At 48.7% G+C, this 18,636-nt stretch overlaps 1 protein-coding gene across 1 annotated transcript in view; it reads right to left on the bottom strand.

Annotated features, from left to right (window-relative positions):
* Positions 1-18,636, bottom strand: part of LOC144508731 (uncharacterized) — a 107,156-nt gene that overhangs the window by 10,511 nt on the left and 78,009 nt on the right. The window contains exons 10-14 of the mRNA XM_078237039.1: positions 17,929-17,990; positions 9,755-10,102; positions 5,477-5,770; positions 3,652-3,769; positions 517-686 (exon numbers count right to left, since the gene is read on the bottom strand). Of these exons, the coding sequence (XP_078093165.1) occupies positions 517-686; positions 3,652-3,769; positions 5,477-5,770; positions 9,755-10,102; positions 17,929-17,990 (992 nt within the window). The remainder of the gene's footprint in view (positions 1-516; positions 687-3,651; positions 3,770-5,476; positions 5,771-9,754; positions 10,103-17,928; positions 17,991-18,636) is intronic.

An 18,636-nucleotide genomic window follows, 5' to 3' on the forward strand; every position in this document is an offset into this window, starting at 1 on the left:
GCCCAAAATTGCTCCCAATATTCTAAATGTGATCTCACCAGAGCCTGACAAAACAGTAGATTCCTGCTTTTGTATTCTGATTGTCAAGCCTAAGTCGAGGCAGCACCTACACATGCTGCTTGTTTCAATGCAATTGGGGGGATGGGAAAGGACAGCATAGGCATAGTGGCATGGTGGTTAGTACTGCTGCCTCACAGCGCCAGGGACCCGGGTTCAATTCCCGGCTTGGGTCACTGTCTGCGCGGAGTCTGCACATTCTCCCCGTGTCTGCGTGGGTTTCCTCCGGGTGCTCCGGTTTCCTCCCACAGTCCGAAAGACGTGCTGGTTAGGTGCATTGGCCATGTTAAATTCTCCCTCAGTGTACCCGAACAGGCGTCGGAGTGTGGCGACGGGAGGATTTTCACAGTGACTTCATTGCAGTGTTAATGTAAGCCTACATGTGACACGAATAAATAAACTTAAACTTAAAACTTTAAGCATTGGCATTCGAATGCAGTTGCAGACTTGGAAGTTTACCTGCATTGAGGGAGTCCACCTCGCTCACTACAATCGTAACTTCACCCTTCCCTTTCCCCAAGGCGTTTGTGGCTTCACAGACCCAGGTTCCATTGTCAGAGTAGTCCACTTGTTCAATGAATAGATGGTTTCCTTCAGTTCGTGCTTTATCAGATACCGGTCCCACAATCCTGCATCAATGGACACAATCATTCTGTTCATCACCTTACACTACACAGGGACTCTCAGATGTCCTTCAAGCACTGTTATTCATGAGGGTGGCACAGTGGTTAGCACTGCTGCCTCACAGCGCCAGGGACCTGGGTTCAATCCCAGCCTCTAGTCACTGTCTGCGTGGAGTCTGCGCGTTCTCCCCGTGTCTGCGTGGGTTTCCTCTGGGTGCTCCCCACAGTCCAAAGTTGTGCGAATTAGGTTGATTGGTCATGGTGAATTGCCCCTTAGTGTCAGGGGACTAGCTAGGGTAAATGCACGGGGTTGTGGGGATCGGGCCTGGGTGGGATTGCGGTCGGTGCAGACTCGATGGGCCAAAAGGCCTCCTTCTGCACTGTAGGGATTCTATGACTCTATGATATGAGGGGTTACGGGAATATGGTCTCAATGGGATTGTGGTTGGTGCAGACTCGATGGGCCGAATGGCCTCCTTCTGCACTGTCAGGATTCCATGATTCTATGAGAGTGCCTTCAAATGTAGACTTCTAAACCCTTCCTGACCAGAATGCCAAACAGAGAAGGAGTGAGCGAGTGAGAAAAAAGAAGAGAGAGAAGGAAATGTTGAGGTATATAGGGACCTCCATAGAATATACAATGCACAGGAATAGGCCATTCGGCCCAATCAATCCATGCCAGCTCCACATGAGTATCTTCCCATTTCTCCTCATCCCCTCACCCAGCTTCCCCTTACGATTGTCCAAACCATTCGCTTCAACCATTCCCTTTCGGGACAACTCACACATTTTCCCCACTCATTATCCAGGGAACTTTATTCTGGATTTGCAGTTGGATTTGGGAATCATACAATCATGGCATGGTCACAGCAGCGAAAGTGGCCATTTGGCCCATTGTGCCTGTGCCAGCCCCTGCAAGTGCTACTCACTTCATGCCCCTCCCTGTCTTACCCATGTAGCCACGGGAGTGTTTGCTCCTCAGGTAGTCCAGCAATAGTCAGCTCTGATGAAGGGTGATCCAGACTCGAAACGCTGGCTCTATTTCTCTCCACAGATGCCGTCAGACCTGCTGAGACTTTCCAGTGTTTTCTGTTTTTGTTTCAAATTCCAGCATCCGCAGCGTTTTGCTTTTATTTGAGTCTACCGATTCTATCATGGTGACTATCTGGTGACATAAAATCATAGAATTGCTACAGTGCAGAAGGAGGCCTTTCAGTCCATCATGTCTGCACTGACAACAATCCCACCCATGCCCTATGCACGTAACCTCACGTGTTTACCCTGCACTGACACTAAGGGGTAGTTTGGCATGGAAAATCCACCTAACCCCGTGTATTTATCCAGCTAATCCCCCTAATATTCAGGATCAATTTAGCTTGGCCAATCCATCTAACCCCACACATTGTGGGAGGAAACTGAGCCACCCAGAGGAAACCCACGCAGATACGGGGAGAACGTGCAGACTCTGCACGGACAGTCACCCGAGGCCGGGATCGAACCCGGGCCCCTGGCGCTGTGAAGCAGCAGTGCTAACCACTGTGTCACCGTGCCATCCCTAACAATGTCCTCCCTGATTACTCTTCCTCTCATCCCCTCTGCATCCAACCTATCAAAATGCCTCTTCATTCTGAAGAGTTCAGCAAGGTGACCTCCGTCACCCACCACCCCACACTCCTCCCCACCCTCCATCACTCCCCTGCACCCCCACCTCCAACCTTTGCCTCCTCCCCCCCACCCACCCCGACACCCGCAACTTCCAACACCCACTACCTTCCTCCTCTGACTTCAGGTACCATGCCGAGGAAGGAAAGGTGACCATGGACTTCCATTGGATTAGTCCATGGTGAAGCTCATCTAAGTACTCCTGTGTTTTGCCATCAATATCTGGGGTATAGCTGACCAGGAAACTCTCCCACCTTTTAACCTATGCCATCTTGTGTATTGGAAGAATTTACAGGTTGCTTGGGCTACATTATGAAGCCACTTTCCTCGGCCACCAAGTCCTGAAGTGGGTCTTTGATCCTGAGGTAGGGACACGACCACTGTGCACAAGAACTCCCTTAGCTCACCCCTTCGCTTTCCTTTTACCACAGAGACAGAGAGAGAGAGATAGGGTTAGAGGCAGAGGGACAGCGAGGGAGGGTAGATGGCTGGGTGGGTGTGTGGATGTGTAGGTGGATGGATGGACGGATGGACGGATGGACGGATGGACGGATGAATGAATGGATGGATGGATGGATGGATGGATGGATGGATGAATGAATGGATGGATGGATGGATGGATGGATGGATGGATGGATGGACGGATGGACAGATGGACGGATGGACAGATGGACGGATGGACGGATGGACGGACGGATGGATGGATGGATGGATGGATGGAAGGATGGACGAGTGGATGGATGGATGGGTGGGTGGATGGGTGGATGGCTGGATGTGTAGCTGGGTGGATGGAGGGTGGGTGGATGGATGGATGGAGGGATGGGTGGATGGGTGGATGGGTGGGTGGATGGGTGGATGTGTAGCTGGGTGGATGGAGGGTGGGTGGATGGGTGGATGGATGGATGGAGGGATGTGTGGATGGACGGTTGGGCGGACGGACAGAGGAGTGGAGGAGCATACAGAAGGATGGACAGTTGGATGGAGGGAGGAACAGAGGGACAAATCTCAATCCCTCTATTTCTCCCTCTAGCCATCCATCCCTCCTCTTCTCTGTCCCTCCGTCCATCCCACTGTCCCTCTCCCAGAGAGAGGTAAAGAGATAAAGAGATAGATGGAGAGGTGGAGTGAGGCAGAGAGAAAGCTTTAAAAATACAGTTTCTTTCGAACACAGAGTATTCATAAACAGTCAACATTTTTCTGGAACAGGGCAGGTGGCGTGAGTTGTCACTATATTAAGTGGTGACTGGATTATGCACCTTATGCATAAGGTAACGTTACAATTCTCTAATTAGATTGTAAATGCACATACCTTGTCCAGTGGTAGGTTGTTGCTGGTGGATTCGCCTCGGCAATGCAGCTAAGGCTAACATTACGCCTCTTAATGTACCAATTGCCGTCATATCCAGTAATTATTACCTCTGGAGGGTCTGACCAGAAAAAACAAAAGGCTGAAAAAGCAATCAGACAACCCTTTTCTGCACTGCTCTCTTCGACTATGGTCTACTGGTGATGAGATATCTTAAGAAACACAAGGAAATATCACAGTGCTGCAGTGCAAATGATGTATATTTGCCCAAGTATGTAACCCAACCAATAACTAGAATTGTAGTCGATTAAACTCCTTTCACTTATCAATTGTTGCACAGTTTAAAATGGCGGTAATAAAAAATCCCTCATTTTGGGGCTTTTAGGTGGAATAAAATGAATGCGTTAAAAATAATTTGGACACGCTGATATGTTTCTTTTAAACAAAGATATTAATGCAATTAACTGTCATGTCTGCCTGAGAAACAACTGTCAAACAATCTGTCCATCCAACCACTCATCTGTCCATCCATCCATCCAGTCCTCCCTCCGTCCATCCCTCCGTTCGCCTGTCCCTCCCTCTGTCCCTTCATTCCTCTGTCCTTCCATCCACCCCTCTGTTCCTCCCTCCATTTGTCCATCTTTCTGTCCATCCATCCACCCATCTACCCACCCATCCATCCATTCCACCAAACCACCCATCAACCTACTGACCCGCCCGTGCATCAACCACAATGTCCAAAAGCCGTCCGTCCGTCCGTCCGTCCGTCCATCCATCCATCCATCCATCCATCCATCCATCCATCCATCCATCCATCCATCCATCCATCCATCCATCAAATGATTAATAATCATTGGGGTTCACCAACCCAGGGGTCTGAGGGCATTCAATCATTGAATATGGGGCAAGGTATTACACGGTGGCACAGTGGTTAGCACTGCTGCCTTCCGGCACCAGAGACCTGGGTTCGATTCCTGGTTTTGGTCACTGTCTGTGCGGATTCTGCACGTTCTCCCCATGTGGGTTTCCTCCGGGTGCTCCAGTTTACTCCCACAGTCTGAAAGATGTGCTGGTTAGGTGCATTGGGTGTGCTAAATTTTCCCTCAGTGTACCCGAACAGACGCTGGAGTGTGGCGACTGTGGGATTTTCACATTAATTGCAATTTTACTGTCAGCCTACTTGTTCATCTAATAAATAAACTTAAAAACTATGTTAATATTGAGGGCACAGATGAGGTAAAAGATCAACCATACACAGAGCAGTCTCAATGGGCCGAATGGCCTACTGTTGCTCTGATTTGTTATGTCCTCATGTTTGTCTGGTGATTCTGGACATCGCCACTTGGAATATTGGCAGGTTAGAACACTTGTGAAATGTATTAAATAAGCAATGGGTAAACTCTGCTGTGAATAACATGATGAAGAAAGTGGCAAAAAAAAACCCTTCATATCATCATATTCCCTGTTGTACCGCACTCTAAGAAGTTTAACAACACCAGGTTAAAGTCCAACCTTGATGTCTGTGTCGATATGTGCGATCTTCTTGGAGATCCTCTCCACTTGGAGCCGGCAGTTTGCAATGTCGATGGTAGTCATGATGTGGAGATGCCGGCGTTGGACTGGGGTAAACACAGTAAGAAGTTTAACAACACCAGGTTAAAGTCCAACGTGTTGTTAAACTTCTTACTGTGTTTACCCCAGTCCAACGCCGGCATCTCCACATCATGAGTACCTCACTATACCAATGGTTCAATAACGCAGCTAATATCCTCATGATGTATTTTCAGTTCATTTCCAGTTTAAAACAACTTTGTCCTGCGATACTTACATCGGACGGATAATGTCACTGCTGCGCTCACCCGATATCTCAATGCCTGGTGGGACACCAGGCAATTTACAGTCTCTCCATTGTTCTTCCTGGTGGGAGCTATACTGTACTGGCTGGTGATGGTCACTGTCCTGTTTGGATGGTGTGTCTGCGTTGATGTGACAGTCCCTGGCACTTTGGACACCCACGTTATACCAGCTGCCGGCTTCCCACTGGCTGCTGTGCAAGTGGCGACTGGTGCCTCTGTCGACCCGACGTCCACTGGCACTGTGGCGACCTCGATGGTGGGCTTCACTGAGGGTAAAAAAAAATTGATAGAGATGAGCACAAATATCAAAGAGTTCTGGGCAACTTGTGACAGACACTCGCTGCCTCAGTACTAAGTAGAATCATAGAATCCTACAGTGCAGAAGGAGGCCATTTGGCCCATCGAGTCTGCACCGATAGTAATCCCACCCAGGACCTATCCCCGTAACCCCACATATTTACCCGGCTAATCCCTCTAAACTTCACATCCCAGGACATTAAGAGGCAATTTAGCAGCGCGACCCCACCCGTGGGTTTCCTGCGGATGTGGGGTGAGATCAATGGGAATTCCCATTGACAGCAGCGGGACTGGAGAATCCCGCCACTCGCAAATAGCACGCCACCTCCTCCCACTGGCGGGAAACACGTGGCTGGGAGGTTGGAGAATCTCGTCTTAGATGTCAGCACTCTCAGCTCAGAGCCACAATGTTGTGGGCTCCAGAACATACGAATTAGGAGCAGGAGTAGGCCACTTGGCCCCTCGAGCCTGCTCCCCCATTCACTATGATCATGGCTGATCTAATTGGAACCTCAAGCCCACGTTCCCGCCAACCCCCCGATAACCTTTCACCCCCCTTGCTAATCAACAATCTAGCTCACTCTGCCTTAAAAAGATTCAAAGACTCTGCTTCCACTGCCTTTTGAGGAAGAGAATTTCAGAGACTCACCGCCCCCTGAGAGAAAATAAATCTCCTTCACGCAACCCCTTATTTTTAAACAATGACTCATAGAACCATTGAATCCCTACAATGCACGAGGTGGCCATTCGGCCCATTAAGTCTGCACCCACTCTCAGACAGACCATGTAACCCGAGTCCCCTCCCCCCACTCTCCTCCCCGTATATGTTTCATGGATAATCCACATAATCTGCACATTTTTCAGACTGTGGGAAGAAACTGGAGCACCCGGAGGAAACTGCACAGACACGGGGAGAACGTGCAGACTCCGCACAGACAGTGACCCAAACCGGGAATTGAACCCGGGCCCCTGGCGCTGTGAGGCAGCAGTGTTAACCACTGTGCCACCGTGCCGCCTTACAAGAGGAAACATCCTCTCCACATCCCTCGTGTCAATATCTCGCAGAATCTGGAAGGGTTTATTCCATTGCCCCTTACTCTTCTAAACGCCAATGGATAAAAGCCTAGACTGCCCAGTCTTTCCTGGGCATGACCTGGGCACAAGGTTTCTCTGGTGGCATTTCTCCAGGATGCCCCACGGCAGTGTTCATTCATCCAGCAACATTATGGGAGCAGATTATCTGGCCATTGCTGTCTGTGGGATCTTGCTGTGCTGAACTTGACGACCTTCTCTTCCTGTGTTGGCGAAAAGGGGCCGGACTTCAGTGCTGTCTGCACTGCACATCCTGAGGCGTCACATAGATGCAGCCTCTTTTATCTTTTAAATATTGTCCAAGACTTGGTCATCAAACCATTGTGTTGACACGTCAACATGTAATGAGTGTGGAACTTGAATCTACTTCTAGCTCAGAGTCAGGATTGGTGCCTGTGTGTGCATGCCTGTGTGTGCGTGCCTGTGTGTGCAAAAGGCAGGGTCAAACTAATGGTGCTCCAGGGGCTGCGAGCCTTGGTTCTTACAACCCACATTGAATTGGAATCATAGAATCATAGAATCCTATAGTGCAGAAGGAGGCTATTCGGCCCATCGAGTCTGCACCGACCAGAATCCCACCCAGGCCCTATCCCCATAACCCCATGCATTTACCCTCGCTAGTCCCCCTGACACTAAGGGGCAATTGAGCATGGCCAATCCACCTAACCCGCACATCTTTGGACTGTGGGAGGAAACCGGAGGAAACCCACGCAGACACGGGGAGAACGTGCTGACTCCACACAGACAGTGATCCAAAGCCTGGAATCAAACCCAGGTCCCTGGCGCTGTGAGGCAGCGGTGCTAACCACTTCATACAGTGAATATCACACAACTTAAAAGCAAAATGCGGCGGGATGCTGGAGGTCTGAAATGAAGTCAGAATGTGCTGGATAAACTCAGCAGGTCTGGCAGCCTCCATGGAGAGAAACAGAGGTAACAGATCAGCCATGATCTTATGGAATGGCGGGGCAGGCTCGGGGGGCTAGATGGCCTACTCCTGCTCCTATTTCTTATGTTCTTATGTTTCAGATCCAAATCTGTAGAAGGACCCGAAACGTAGGTGGATCATTCGGTTCCGAAATATTGGCCGGAATTCTCCGGCCGTTCACGCATTGTCACCATTGCCAGCGAGAATGGAGAATTTGGCTCTCAGCCAAATCTCCGTTCACTGCAGCGGGACTGGAGGATCCCAGCTGTGGGCGAGGTCGGAGAATCCAGCCTTGTAATTTCCTTTGTCTCCACAGATGCGGCCAAATTTGTTGAGCATTTTCAGTTTTTAATTCAATGGCTTACGCCGGCGGGATCTTACGGTCTCACCGATGGTGCAGCCCACACCGTGAGTTTCCCTGTGATGAGGGATGGGTCCAACCTTTGATAACAGCGGGACTGTAAGATTCCCCCCTCCCGCCTCCGCAAAACATGTCCACCCAAGCTCTATCCATGGAACCCTGCAAATTTACCCTGCTGATCCCCCTAAACTGTATGATTTGGGACACTAACGGGCAATTTAGCACGGCCAATCCACCTAACCTACACATCTTTCAGACTGTGGGAGGAAGCCGGAGCACCCGGAGGAAACCCACGCAGAGCTGGGGAGAATGTGCAAACTCTGCGCAGACATTGACCCAAACAGGGAATCGAACCCGGTCCCTGGCCCTGTGAGGCATCAGTGCGAACCACTGTGCCACCGTGCCGCCCAATCCTGCCCGTAATGTGCCTGTAGGAAAGGAAATCAGCCATCCTTACCTGAACTGGCCTGCACATGAATCCAGATCCACACAGAAATGTGGCTGACTCTTAAATACCCCTCTGAGATAGGCCAACAAGCCTCTCAGTTCAAGGGCAATTAGGGATGGGCAATAAATGCGGGTCTATCCACGAAACATGGACCACAATGATATCAAAGCATCTCAGAGAGCAATACCGTCCCTGTAGAAACATTGAATGCCATTACAATCTCTGGGATGCCCATTTTGGATCATTCTTTCAGATATTTTGCAAATAAAGTATATCTACTCGCAGAATATTGCCAAGCAATGACCATCACCAACAAGAGACACTGTAACCACCACCCCTTGACATTCAATGGTGTTACCATCACTGAATCCCCCATTGTCAACATCCTTGGGGTTATCATTGACTAGAAGTTCAACTGAACTCACCACATTAACACAGTGAGAACCAGAGCAGGTCAGAGGCTAGGAATACTGTAGCGAGTAACTCACCCCCTGACTCCCCAAGGCCGATCCACCATCTACAAGGCACAAGTCAGGAGTGTGATGGAATACTCCCCACTTGCCTGGATGGGCGCAACTCCAACAACACTCAAGAAGTTCGACACCATCCAGGACAAAGCAGACCCGCTTGATTGGCACCACATCTACATCCACTCCCTCCACCACCGACGCTCAGTAGCAGCAGTGTGTACCATCTACAAGATGCACTGCAGCAACTCACCAAAGATCCTTAGACAGCACCTTCCAAACCCACGACCACTTCCATCTGGAGGGACAAGGACAGCAGATACATGGGAACACCACCACCTGCAAGTTCCCCTCCAAGCCCCACTCACCATCCTGACTTGGAAACATATCGCCGTTCCTTCACTGTTGCTGGGTCAAAATTCTGGCCCTAACTGCATTGTGGGTCAACCCACAGCATGCGGACTGCAGCGATTCAAGAGGGCGGCTCATCACCACCTTCTAAGGGGTGTCCATTTTGAGATTTCTAAACAATGGTTCTTTTTGTTTTGGGTCCATTTTTGGATGGGTAATAAATGCTGGCCAGCCAGTGACGCCCATGTCCCACGAAAGGATTAAAACAAAAGAAGATAAGTGTGGCACCATTCCCTTTTCACCTACCGAGCACTGTTAGGTTGATGTGGGATTCATGCTTTCCAGTGGGGAATGTATTCACCTCACAGTTGTATAGACCCTCGTCAGCCAGCTCCAAGGGGTCGATTGTCAGGGTGCAGTTTTGCGACGACGCGTTGTGGAATGCGATCCTTCCCGAGTTGGTCGGGTAGCTGGTCCCAAATAAGGGGTTGTACACCGCCAGGTTCTCCGCCCTCTCGCCAGCCTGCTTCAGCCATGTCACCTGCACCACATTCACGCTGGCGTCATCGCCGAGGGAATGGCAGGGAAGCTCCAGTTCGTCCCCGGCGGTCCCCGTGACGAAATCCCCCACTTTAATATTGGGAGTTACTCCGACTGCAGGGACAGGATAAGAGGAGAAAGTCACTCTCTGGGGAAAGGCAGCGGTCACGATCCAACGCAAATGCAACGATGCCCAGATGCCAATGGAGAAGCAAGACAAAGGTTATAGAATCTCTACAGTGCAGACCGAGGACATTTGGTCCATTGAGTCTGCACCAACTCTCCAACAGAATGTCTTACCCAGGCCCACCACATGCCCTATCCCCGGAACCCCATTTTTACCCCCATACTTTTTTATTCGTGTCACAAGCAGGCTTACATTAACACTGCAATGAAGTTATTGTGAAAATCTCCTAGTTGCCACTGAGGGAGAATTTAGCACGGTCAATGTACCTAACCAGCACGTCCTTCAGACTGTGGGAGGAAACCGGAGCACCTGGGGGAAACCCATGCAGACTGGGGAGAATGTGCAAACTCCACTAAGATACTAACCCAAGCCGGGAGTCGAACCTGGGTCCCTGGCGCGGTGAGGCAGCAGTGCTAACCACTGTGCCACCTAAGCTACACACCTAAGGGCACTAAGGGACAATTTAGCATGGCCAATCCACCTACTCTGCACATCTTTAGACACTGAAGGGCAATTTAGCATGGCCAATCCGCCTAACCTGAGAATCGTTGGACTGTGGGTGGAAAGCGGGGCACCCGGAGGAAACCCACACAGACATGGGGAGAATGTGCAAACTCCACACGGACAGTGACCCGAGGCTGCAATTGAACTCGGCTCCCTGGTGTGATGAGGCAGCAGTGTTAACCACTGTGCCAGCGTGCCGCCCACGTTGAACTTGAACCTTGAAGTGATGTTTACTGAGGAGTTTAGCAATAATCCAATTTAATGTTTTTGAACCCTAGCTCTCTGCTTTAATTGGATTAGAGGTGACTGATTTCCCCAAATCTGCTTAAGCGGCAAGCATCATAATCGGTTTGAGAGAAATCTAAAAGCAATGGTTTATCTTAATAAAAGATTTTTAAAATAGGGTTGGGGAACACTTACATAGAGTCAGTGTTTGTAACTATTGGATCATAAAATGTGAATAATCCTGAGAAGTTTAATTAAAAAGCAAAACAATTCTCGATGACATACATCCTGACACTAAACATGTGTTAGCGAATGCAGCTGCCACATTGACTCCTTTTTGACAATTATTACGATTATCACGGAATTGTCACAGCGCAGAAGGAGGCCATTCGGCCCATTGTGCCTGTACTGGCTCTCCAATCGAGCATCGTAACTTAGTGCCATTCCCCTGCCTTTCACCCGCACCCCTGCACATTCTTTCCAGTCGAATAATCATCGAATGCCCTCTCGAATGCCGTGATTGAACCTGACTCCGCCACACTGCCAGGCAGAGTGTTCCAGACCCCAATCACTCACTTTGGAAAAAAAAAACCCTCACATCATATTTGCTTCTTTTGCAAATCACTTTGCCCTCTCGCTCTCGATCCTTTTACGAGCAGGAACAGTTTCTCCCTATCTACTCTGTCCCACCCCCTCATAGAATCATAGAATCCCTACAGTGCAGAAGGAGATCATTTGGTCCATCAAGTCTGCACCAACAACAATCCCACCCAGGACCTATCCTTGTAACCCCATGTAATCCCCCTGACACTAAGGGGCAATCCAGCCAGACCTGTTCCCTGTAACGCCAAGTAATTACCCCGCTAATCCCCCGAACCTACACATCTTGGGACACTAAGGAGCAATTTAACATGGCTAATCCACCTAACCGACACATCTTTGGAATGAGTTTGAACATGGTGGCACAGTGGTTAGCACTGCTGCCTCACAGCTCCAGCGACCCACCTTTGATTCCCAGTTTGAGTCATGGTCTCTGTGGAGTCTGCACATCTTTGTGGGTTTCCTCCGGGTGCTCCGGTTTCCTCCCACAGTGCAAAGATGTGCGGGTTAGGTGGATTGGCCGTGCTAAATTGTCCCTGCGTGTCAGGAAGATTGATGTGGAGATGCCGGCGTTGGACTGGGGTGAACACAGTAAGAGTTTTAACAACACCAGGTTAAAGTCCAACAGGTTTATTTGCTAGCAAATACCATTAGCTTTCGGAGCGCTGCTCCTTCGTCATGTGGAAATAGCAAGGGTTACTGGATGGGATTGCTATCAAAGGGCTCAAAGGGTCGACTGGCTTCCTTCTGTACTGTAGGGATGCTATGATCATATGATCTCCATCAAATCTCCACTTAGATTCTTCTCTCCAAGGAGAACAGTCCCAACCTCTCCCATCTCTCCTCGTAACAGAAGTGTCTTATCCCTGGAACCATACTTCTAAACCTCTTCTGCACTCTCTCCAATGCATTCACATCCTTTCTGTAGCATGGCTGTACACAATATTCCAACAGAGGTCTAACTAGTGTCTTGTATAAGTTCAACATAAAGTTTATTTATTAGTGTCACAAGTAGGCTTACATTAATGCAGCAATGAAGTTACTGTGAAAATCCCTGCGTCTCCACACTCCGGCGCCTGTTCGGGTACACTGAGAGAGAATTTAGCATGGCCACTGCACCTAACCTGCACATTTTTTGGGCTGTGGGAGGAAACCGGAGCACCCGGTGGAAACCCACGCAGACACAGGGAGAACGTTCAGACTCTGCACAGACAGTTACCCAAGCCGGGAATCGAACCTAGGTCCCTGACATGTGAGGCAGCAGCACTAGCCACTGTGCCACTGCGCCACCCCAATCTCTTTGCTGTTGTTCTGTATGCCCTTATTAATAAAGTCCAGAATACAACACGCTTTATTAACTGCTTTCTCCACCTGTCCTGCCCACCTTCAATGATCGATGCAGGTCCCTCTGCTCCTGCTCCCCCTTTAAGAATTTTACCCCTTATTTTATATTGTCTCTCCATGTTCCTCCCACCAAAATGCATCACCTCACACTTCTCATCACTGAACTTCATCTGCCACCTCTCTGCCCACTCCACCAACTTGTCTATACCCTTTTGAAATTCCACAGTGCCTGCCTCATAGTACACAGGCAAACTTTGTACAACATGAGGGACACAGATATCAAATGTTAACTATTTTAAATAGTTTCAGCATGTCAGACCAAGATAGTTTATTCAAATCTAATCAAAGTGGTGAACTGAACATTGATTTAATTTGATTTATTATTGTCACACGTATTAGTATACAGTGAAAAGTCTTGTTTCTTGCGCAGTTTACAGACAAAGCATACCGTTCATAGAGAAGGAAAGGAGAGAGTGGACAATGTCGTGTTAAAGTCAGAGCTAGGATGCAGAGAAAGATCAACTGTAGGAATTCTTAAAGCTTATTTACTAGTCACAAATGGGCTTACATTAACACTGCAGTGAAGTTACTGTGAAAATCCCCTAGTCGCCACACTCTGCTTGTTCGAGTACACTGAGGGAGAATTTAGCATGACCGATGCACCAAATCAGCATGTCTTTTGAACTATGGAAGGAAACTGGAGCACCTGGAGGAAACCCACGCAGGCGCGGGGAGAACGTGTAAACTCCAGACAGTGGCCCAAGCCGGGAATCGAACCTGGGTCCTTGGCGTTGGGAGGCAGCAGTACTAACCACTGTGCCATCGTGCTGCCTCTCACACTCTTATCTCCGCACTCTCCATCTCCTCCCACATCTGCCTTTCTCGATCTGCACCTATTCATCAAGGTAGTACTCAGAGGGGAAAAAAATGCTCTCAAATAATATATTTAAATTCAAGTTTAATTGGAGTTTAAAAGGAAACGTTATCGTCCTTGAGAAAAAAGTTGATGTGAAGTTGGAAATGCAGTTTGCATAGAAACATAGGGACATAGAAACATAGAAGATAGGAGAAGGAGGAGGCCATTCGGCCCTTCGAGCCTGCTCCGCCATTCATCGTCATCATGGCTGATCTTCCAACTCAATAGCATAATCCAGCTTACTCCCCATAACCTTCGATCCCATTCGCTCCAAGTGCTATATCCAGCTGCCTTTTGAACACATTCAATGTTTTGGCATCAACTATTTCCTGTGGTTATGAATTCCACAGGCTCACCACTCTTTGGATGAAGAAATGTCTCCTCACCTCCGTCGTAAATGGTCTATCCTGAACCATTAGACTGTGACCCCTTGTTCTGGACTCCCCCACCATTGGGAACATCCTCCCTGCATCTAGCCTGTCTAGTCTTGTCAGAATTTTATAAGTCTCTATGAGATCCGCCCCCCCCCTCATTCGTCTGAACTCCAGGGAATACAATCCTAACCTAGTCTATCTCTTCTCATACATCAGTCCCGCCATCCCCCTACAATGGTGTTTGAGTTGTCTACAATTGAAAGCTTTTGTGAAAAATATTAAATCAGCCTCTAAGCATGCTTTGACTCACCCTTTTGCAAACTAGCAGAGGAGTTAACCCTTTCTGCCAAACTTTCTTAAAGTTTAACTTTCATGTTGCACGGTGGCACAGTGGTTAGCACTGCTGCCTTACAGCGCCAGGGACCCGGGTTCGATTCCAGCCTCAGGTCACTGTCTGTGCGGAGTCTGCACTGTCTCCCCGTGTCTGCGTGGGTGTCCTCCGGGTGCTCTGGTTTCCTCCCACAGTCCAAAGATGTGCGGGTTAGGTTGATTGGCCATGCTAAATTGTCCCTTAGTGTCAGGGGGATTAACAGGGTAAATAAAGTGGGGTTACGAGGATAGGGGATGGTTGGATTGTGATTGGCGCAGACCCAATGGGCTTCTGTCTGCAATGTAGGGATCCCATACTCTCCGCAACTGTTTGCACTGCTGAGTGTAAATTGATACCATGGGCATTATCGAATGATAAATTGACAGATATGGCTGGACAGCATCCCAACTCTCAAGGGATTGTCAGTCAATGGTCCAAAGTGCCTGGCGATGGTGAACTCTGCATTTGGAAAGCACAAAGGCCCAGCAAATGGGTTTTCAAGCACAGATCCAGCTCCCCTCCCCCTGTGTGTCCCAGGATGGGATCCAGTGAAACAGGGCACTCAATCAGAAACTACTACTTCTGCATAAAGTTGTTCCACATTTGAACCGAAGCTGTGTTCCCAATACGCATCGTACATTTGAATTCTCTTCGAAAAACCACTCCCGGGTGGAATGCTGCAACATTGAGTGAGATACAACTTCTGAAAAAACATTTCAGGGGGAATTTTCCCATCCCACCCGACACGGGAATTGTAGTGGGTGCTGGGGGGTGGGGGCTGGGGTGGGGGGGTGGGGTGGGGAGGTGAGGGAAGGGACCGTGCAAAGGTGTCATGATTTTGGTCAGAATTTTCCGGTTTTGGGGCAAGCGAGGCCGGAACATTTGGGCCATGGCCATTCGCAATAACCAAGGGCTGAAATCCCCAACAGTGCATTCTGTCTCAACTTGCAAATATGTGCGCACACACTCACTCACACACTCACTCACACACTCACTCACTCACACACTCACTCACACACTCACTCACTCACACACTCACTCACACACTCACTCACACACACACACACACTCACTCACACACTCACTCACACACTCACTCACACACTCACACACACACTCACACACACACTCACTCACACACTCACTCACACACTCACACACACACACACTCACACACCACACACACACACACACACACTCACACACACACTCACTCACACACACACACATACTCACACACACACACTCACACCCACACACCCACTCACTCACACACACACACACATACTCACACACACTCACACATACACACTCACACACACACACTCACACAAACACACTCACACACACTCACATACACTCACACACACACTCACACACACACCCACTCACTCACACACACACTCGTACATACACACACACACACTCACACACACTCACTCACACATCCATTCACTCACACACACTCATACCCACATCCGCACTCACTCACACACACACACACTCATACATACACACACTCACTCACACACACTCACACACACACACTCATCCACTCACTCACACTCACACCCACACACACTCACTCACATTCACACACACTCACACACACTCGCTCACACACACACTCACACACACTCACTCATATATACACACATACGCACACACACACTCACTCACACACACACACTCACACACACTCACTCACACACACACTCACACACACCCACTCAAACACACATACACTCACACACACACTCACTCACACACACACTCACTCACTCACACACACTCACTCACACACACTCACACTCACTCACATTCACACACACTCACACACACATACACACACACAAACACTCACACACTCATACATACACACACACATAAATTCACACACACATGCATATACAAATATAGATTCACAGTCACACCTTCTGTGGCTACAAGAGCAGGTCGAAGGCTCAGAATACTGCGACGAGTAACTCACTTCCTGGTTCCCCAAAGCATGTCAACTGTCTGCAAGGCACAAGTTAGGAGTGTGATGGAATACTCCCCACTTGCCTGGATGGGTGCAGCTCCAACAACACTCAAGAAGCTCGACACCATCCAGGGCAAAGCAGCCCGCTTGATTAGCAACTCATCCACAAACATCTGCTCCCTCCAACACCGAAACTCAGTAGCAGCAATATGTACTATCTACAAGATGCATTGCAACAATCCAAAGATCCTTAGACAGCACCTTCCAAACCCACAACTTCTTCTGTTTAAAAGGACAAGGTCAGCAGATACCTGGGAACAAGTTCCTCTCCAAGCTACTCACCATCCTGACTTGGAAATATATCGGCCGTTCCTTCACAGCCACTGGGTCAAAATCCTGGAATTCCCTCTCTAATGGCACTGTGCAACCCATCGCACATGGACTGCAGTGATTCAAGATGACAGCTCACCATCACCTTCTCAAGGGCAACTCGGGATAGGCAATAAATGCTGGCCCAGCCAGCAATGCCCATGTCCCACGAATGAATAATCAAAAAAAATACACACACATACAAACTCATATAAACGCACAAACACGCACATACACAATCATATTTTAAGACACATATGCATACATACATAGATATAAATACACATACACACACACACATGTAAGTGCATACATGCATGCACACATATAAGTGCACACATGTATATCAACACATGTACACAAATGGGTGGCATGGTGGCACAGTGGGTAGCACTAGGGCCTCACAGCGCAAAAGGACCCAGCTTCGATTCCCGGCTTGGGTCACTGTGTGTGTGGAGTTTGCACGTTCTCCCTGTGTCTGTGTGGGTTTATACCGGGTGCTCCGGTTTCCTCCCACAGTCCGAAAGATGTGCTGGTTAGGTGTGTGGGCCGCGCTAAATTCTCCCTCAGTGTACCAGAACAGGCACCGGAGTGTGGCGATGAGGGGATTTTCACAGTAGCTTCATTGCAGTGTTCATGTAAGCCTGTTTGTGACACGACCAAATAAATAAATACAAATATATATACATGCATACATATAAAGATGCACATATACATGTAAATGCATACACACATGTAAATGCATATATACATACAGACATCCACAAATACAATTATATTCGCCATTATCAGTGTGGAGAAATGTTGAGATTGATCTTCCACCCATTTAAATGTCACACTTCAATTGAGTAAAATGTCTACATCATCAATATATATTTAAAATAACACATGAATACAATAATAACTTCCCTGAGAACAAGTACATTCCAATCCACCAAAATTATGCATTGTTAGCAACAGACATTTTCACAGTGCTCTTTCTACGGGACAAGCTTTTTTTTTTACAATAACATCTCCTGGTTGCATTTGCGAAGTAACTAGCTCAGAGGTTCAGGTCAAGTAAAACCTACCTGTGGAAAGAACCAGCTGGAAAAATAAGACAAGACCCGCTAAACTCATTGCCAACGCTCGACTCAGTTAGTTTCCAATTGTAGAAAGGTTCTTCCTCAAAACGTGGAGAGTGACGGCTACATGTCCCCATGTGGTCAGCTGTAATTAAAGAAAGCAGAAATGGGTGGCAGTGCGCAGCAGGTCTGGCCCTGTGTAGACAGTATCTACACAGGGGGAAGCAGAGTCAGTGCTTCCAGGCTGAGTAGGACGCTCCATCAGGAGATGAGGCTCAATTGCTTTTACATTGTACACAGGTTGAAATGTAAGGATGTGGGCAGCTGTACTATGGATTCACAGGTCCTAAACCTGGCCCCCGAGCTGTCAATTCTTTAGGCAGGTTTTTTTCGGCATCGTTCATCCCGAAACCGTAAAATCCCATCCGAGGTCAACAGACTTTCCCATTGTCCGCCCCTCGCCCGCTCTAATTCCCGTGGAGAGCGGGGTGGTAAAATTCCAGCCATTCGCTCTGCCTGTGTTACCGTTGGTGAAACTCGGTGCAAACTATAGAGGGAGTGCAGCAGAGCCGTCCCAGGCTGATCCCTGGGATGGCAGGTCTGTCATATGAGGAGGTACACAGGCAGTAAAGAAGGCGAATGGTATGTTGGCCTTCATAGCGAGAGGATTTGAGTATAGGGCGGCACGGTAGCACAGTGGTTAGCACTGCTGCT

Source organism: Mustelus asterias, chromosome 20 (genome assembly GCF_964213995.1).
Source record: "Mustelus asterias chromosome 20, sMusAst1.hap1.1, whole genome shotgun sequence".
Lineage (NCBI taxonomy): Eukaryota > Metazoa > Chordata > Chondrichthyes > Carcharhiniformes > Triakidae > Mustelus > Mustelus asterias.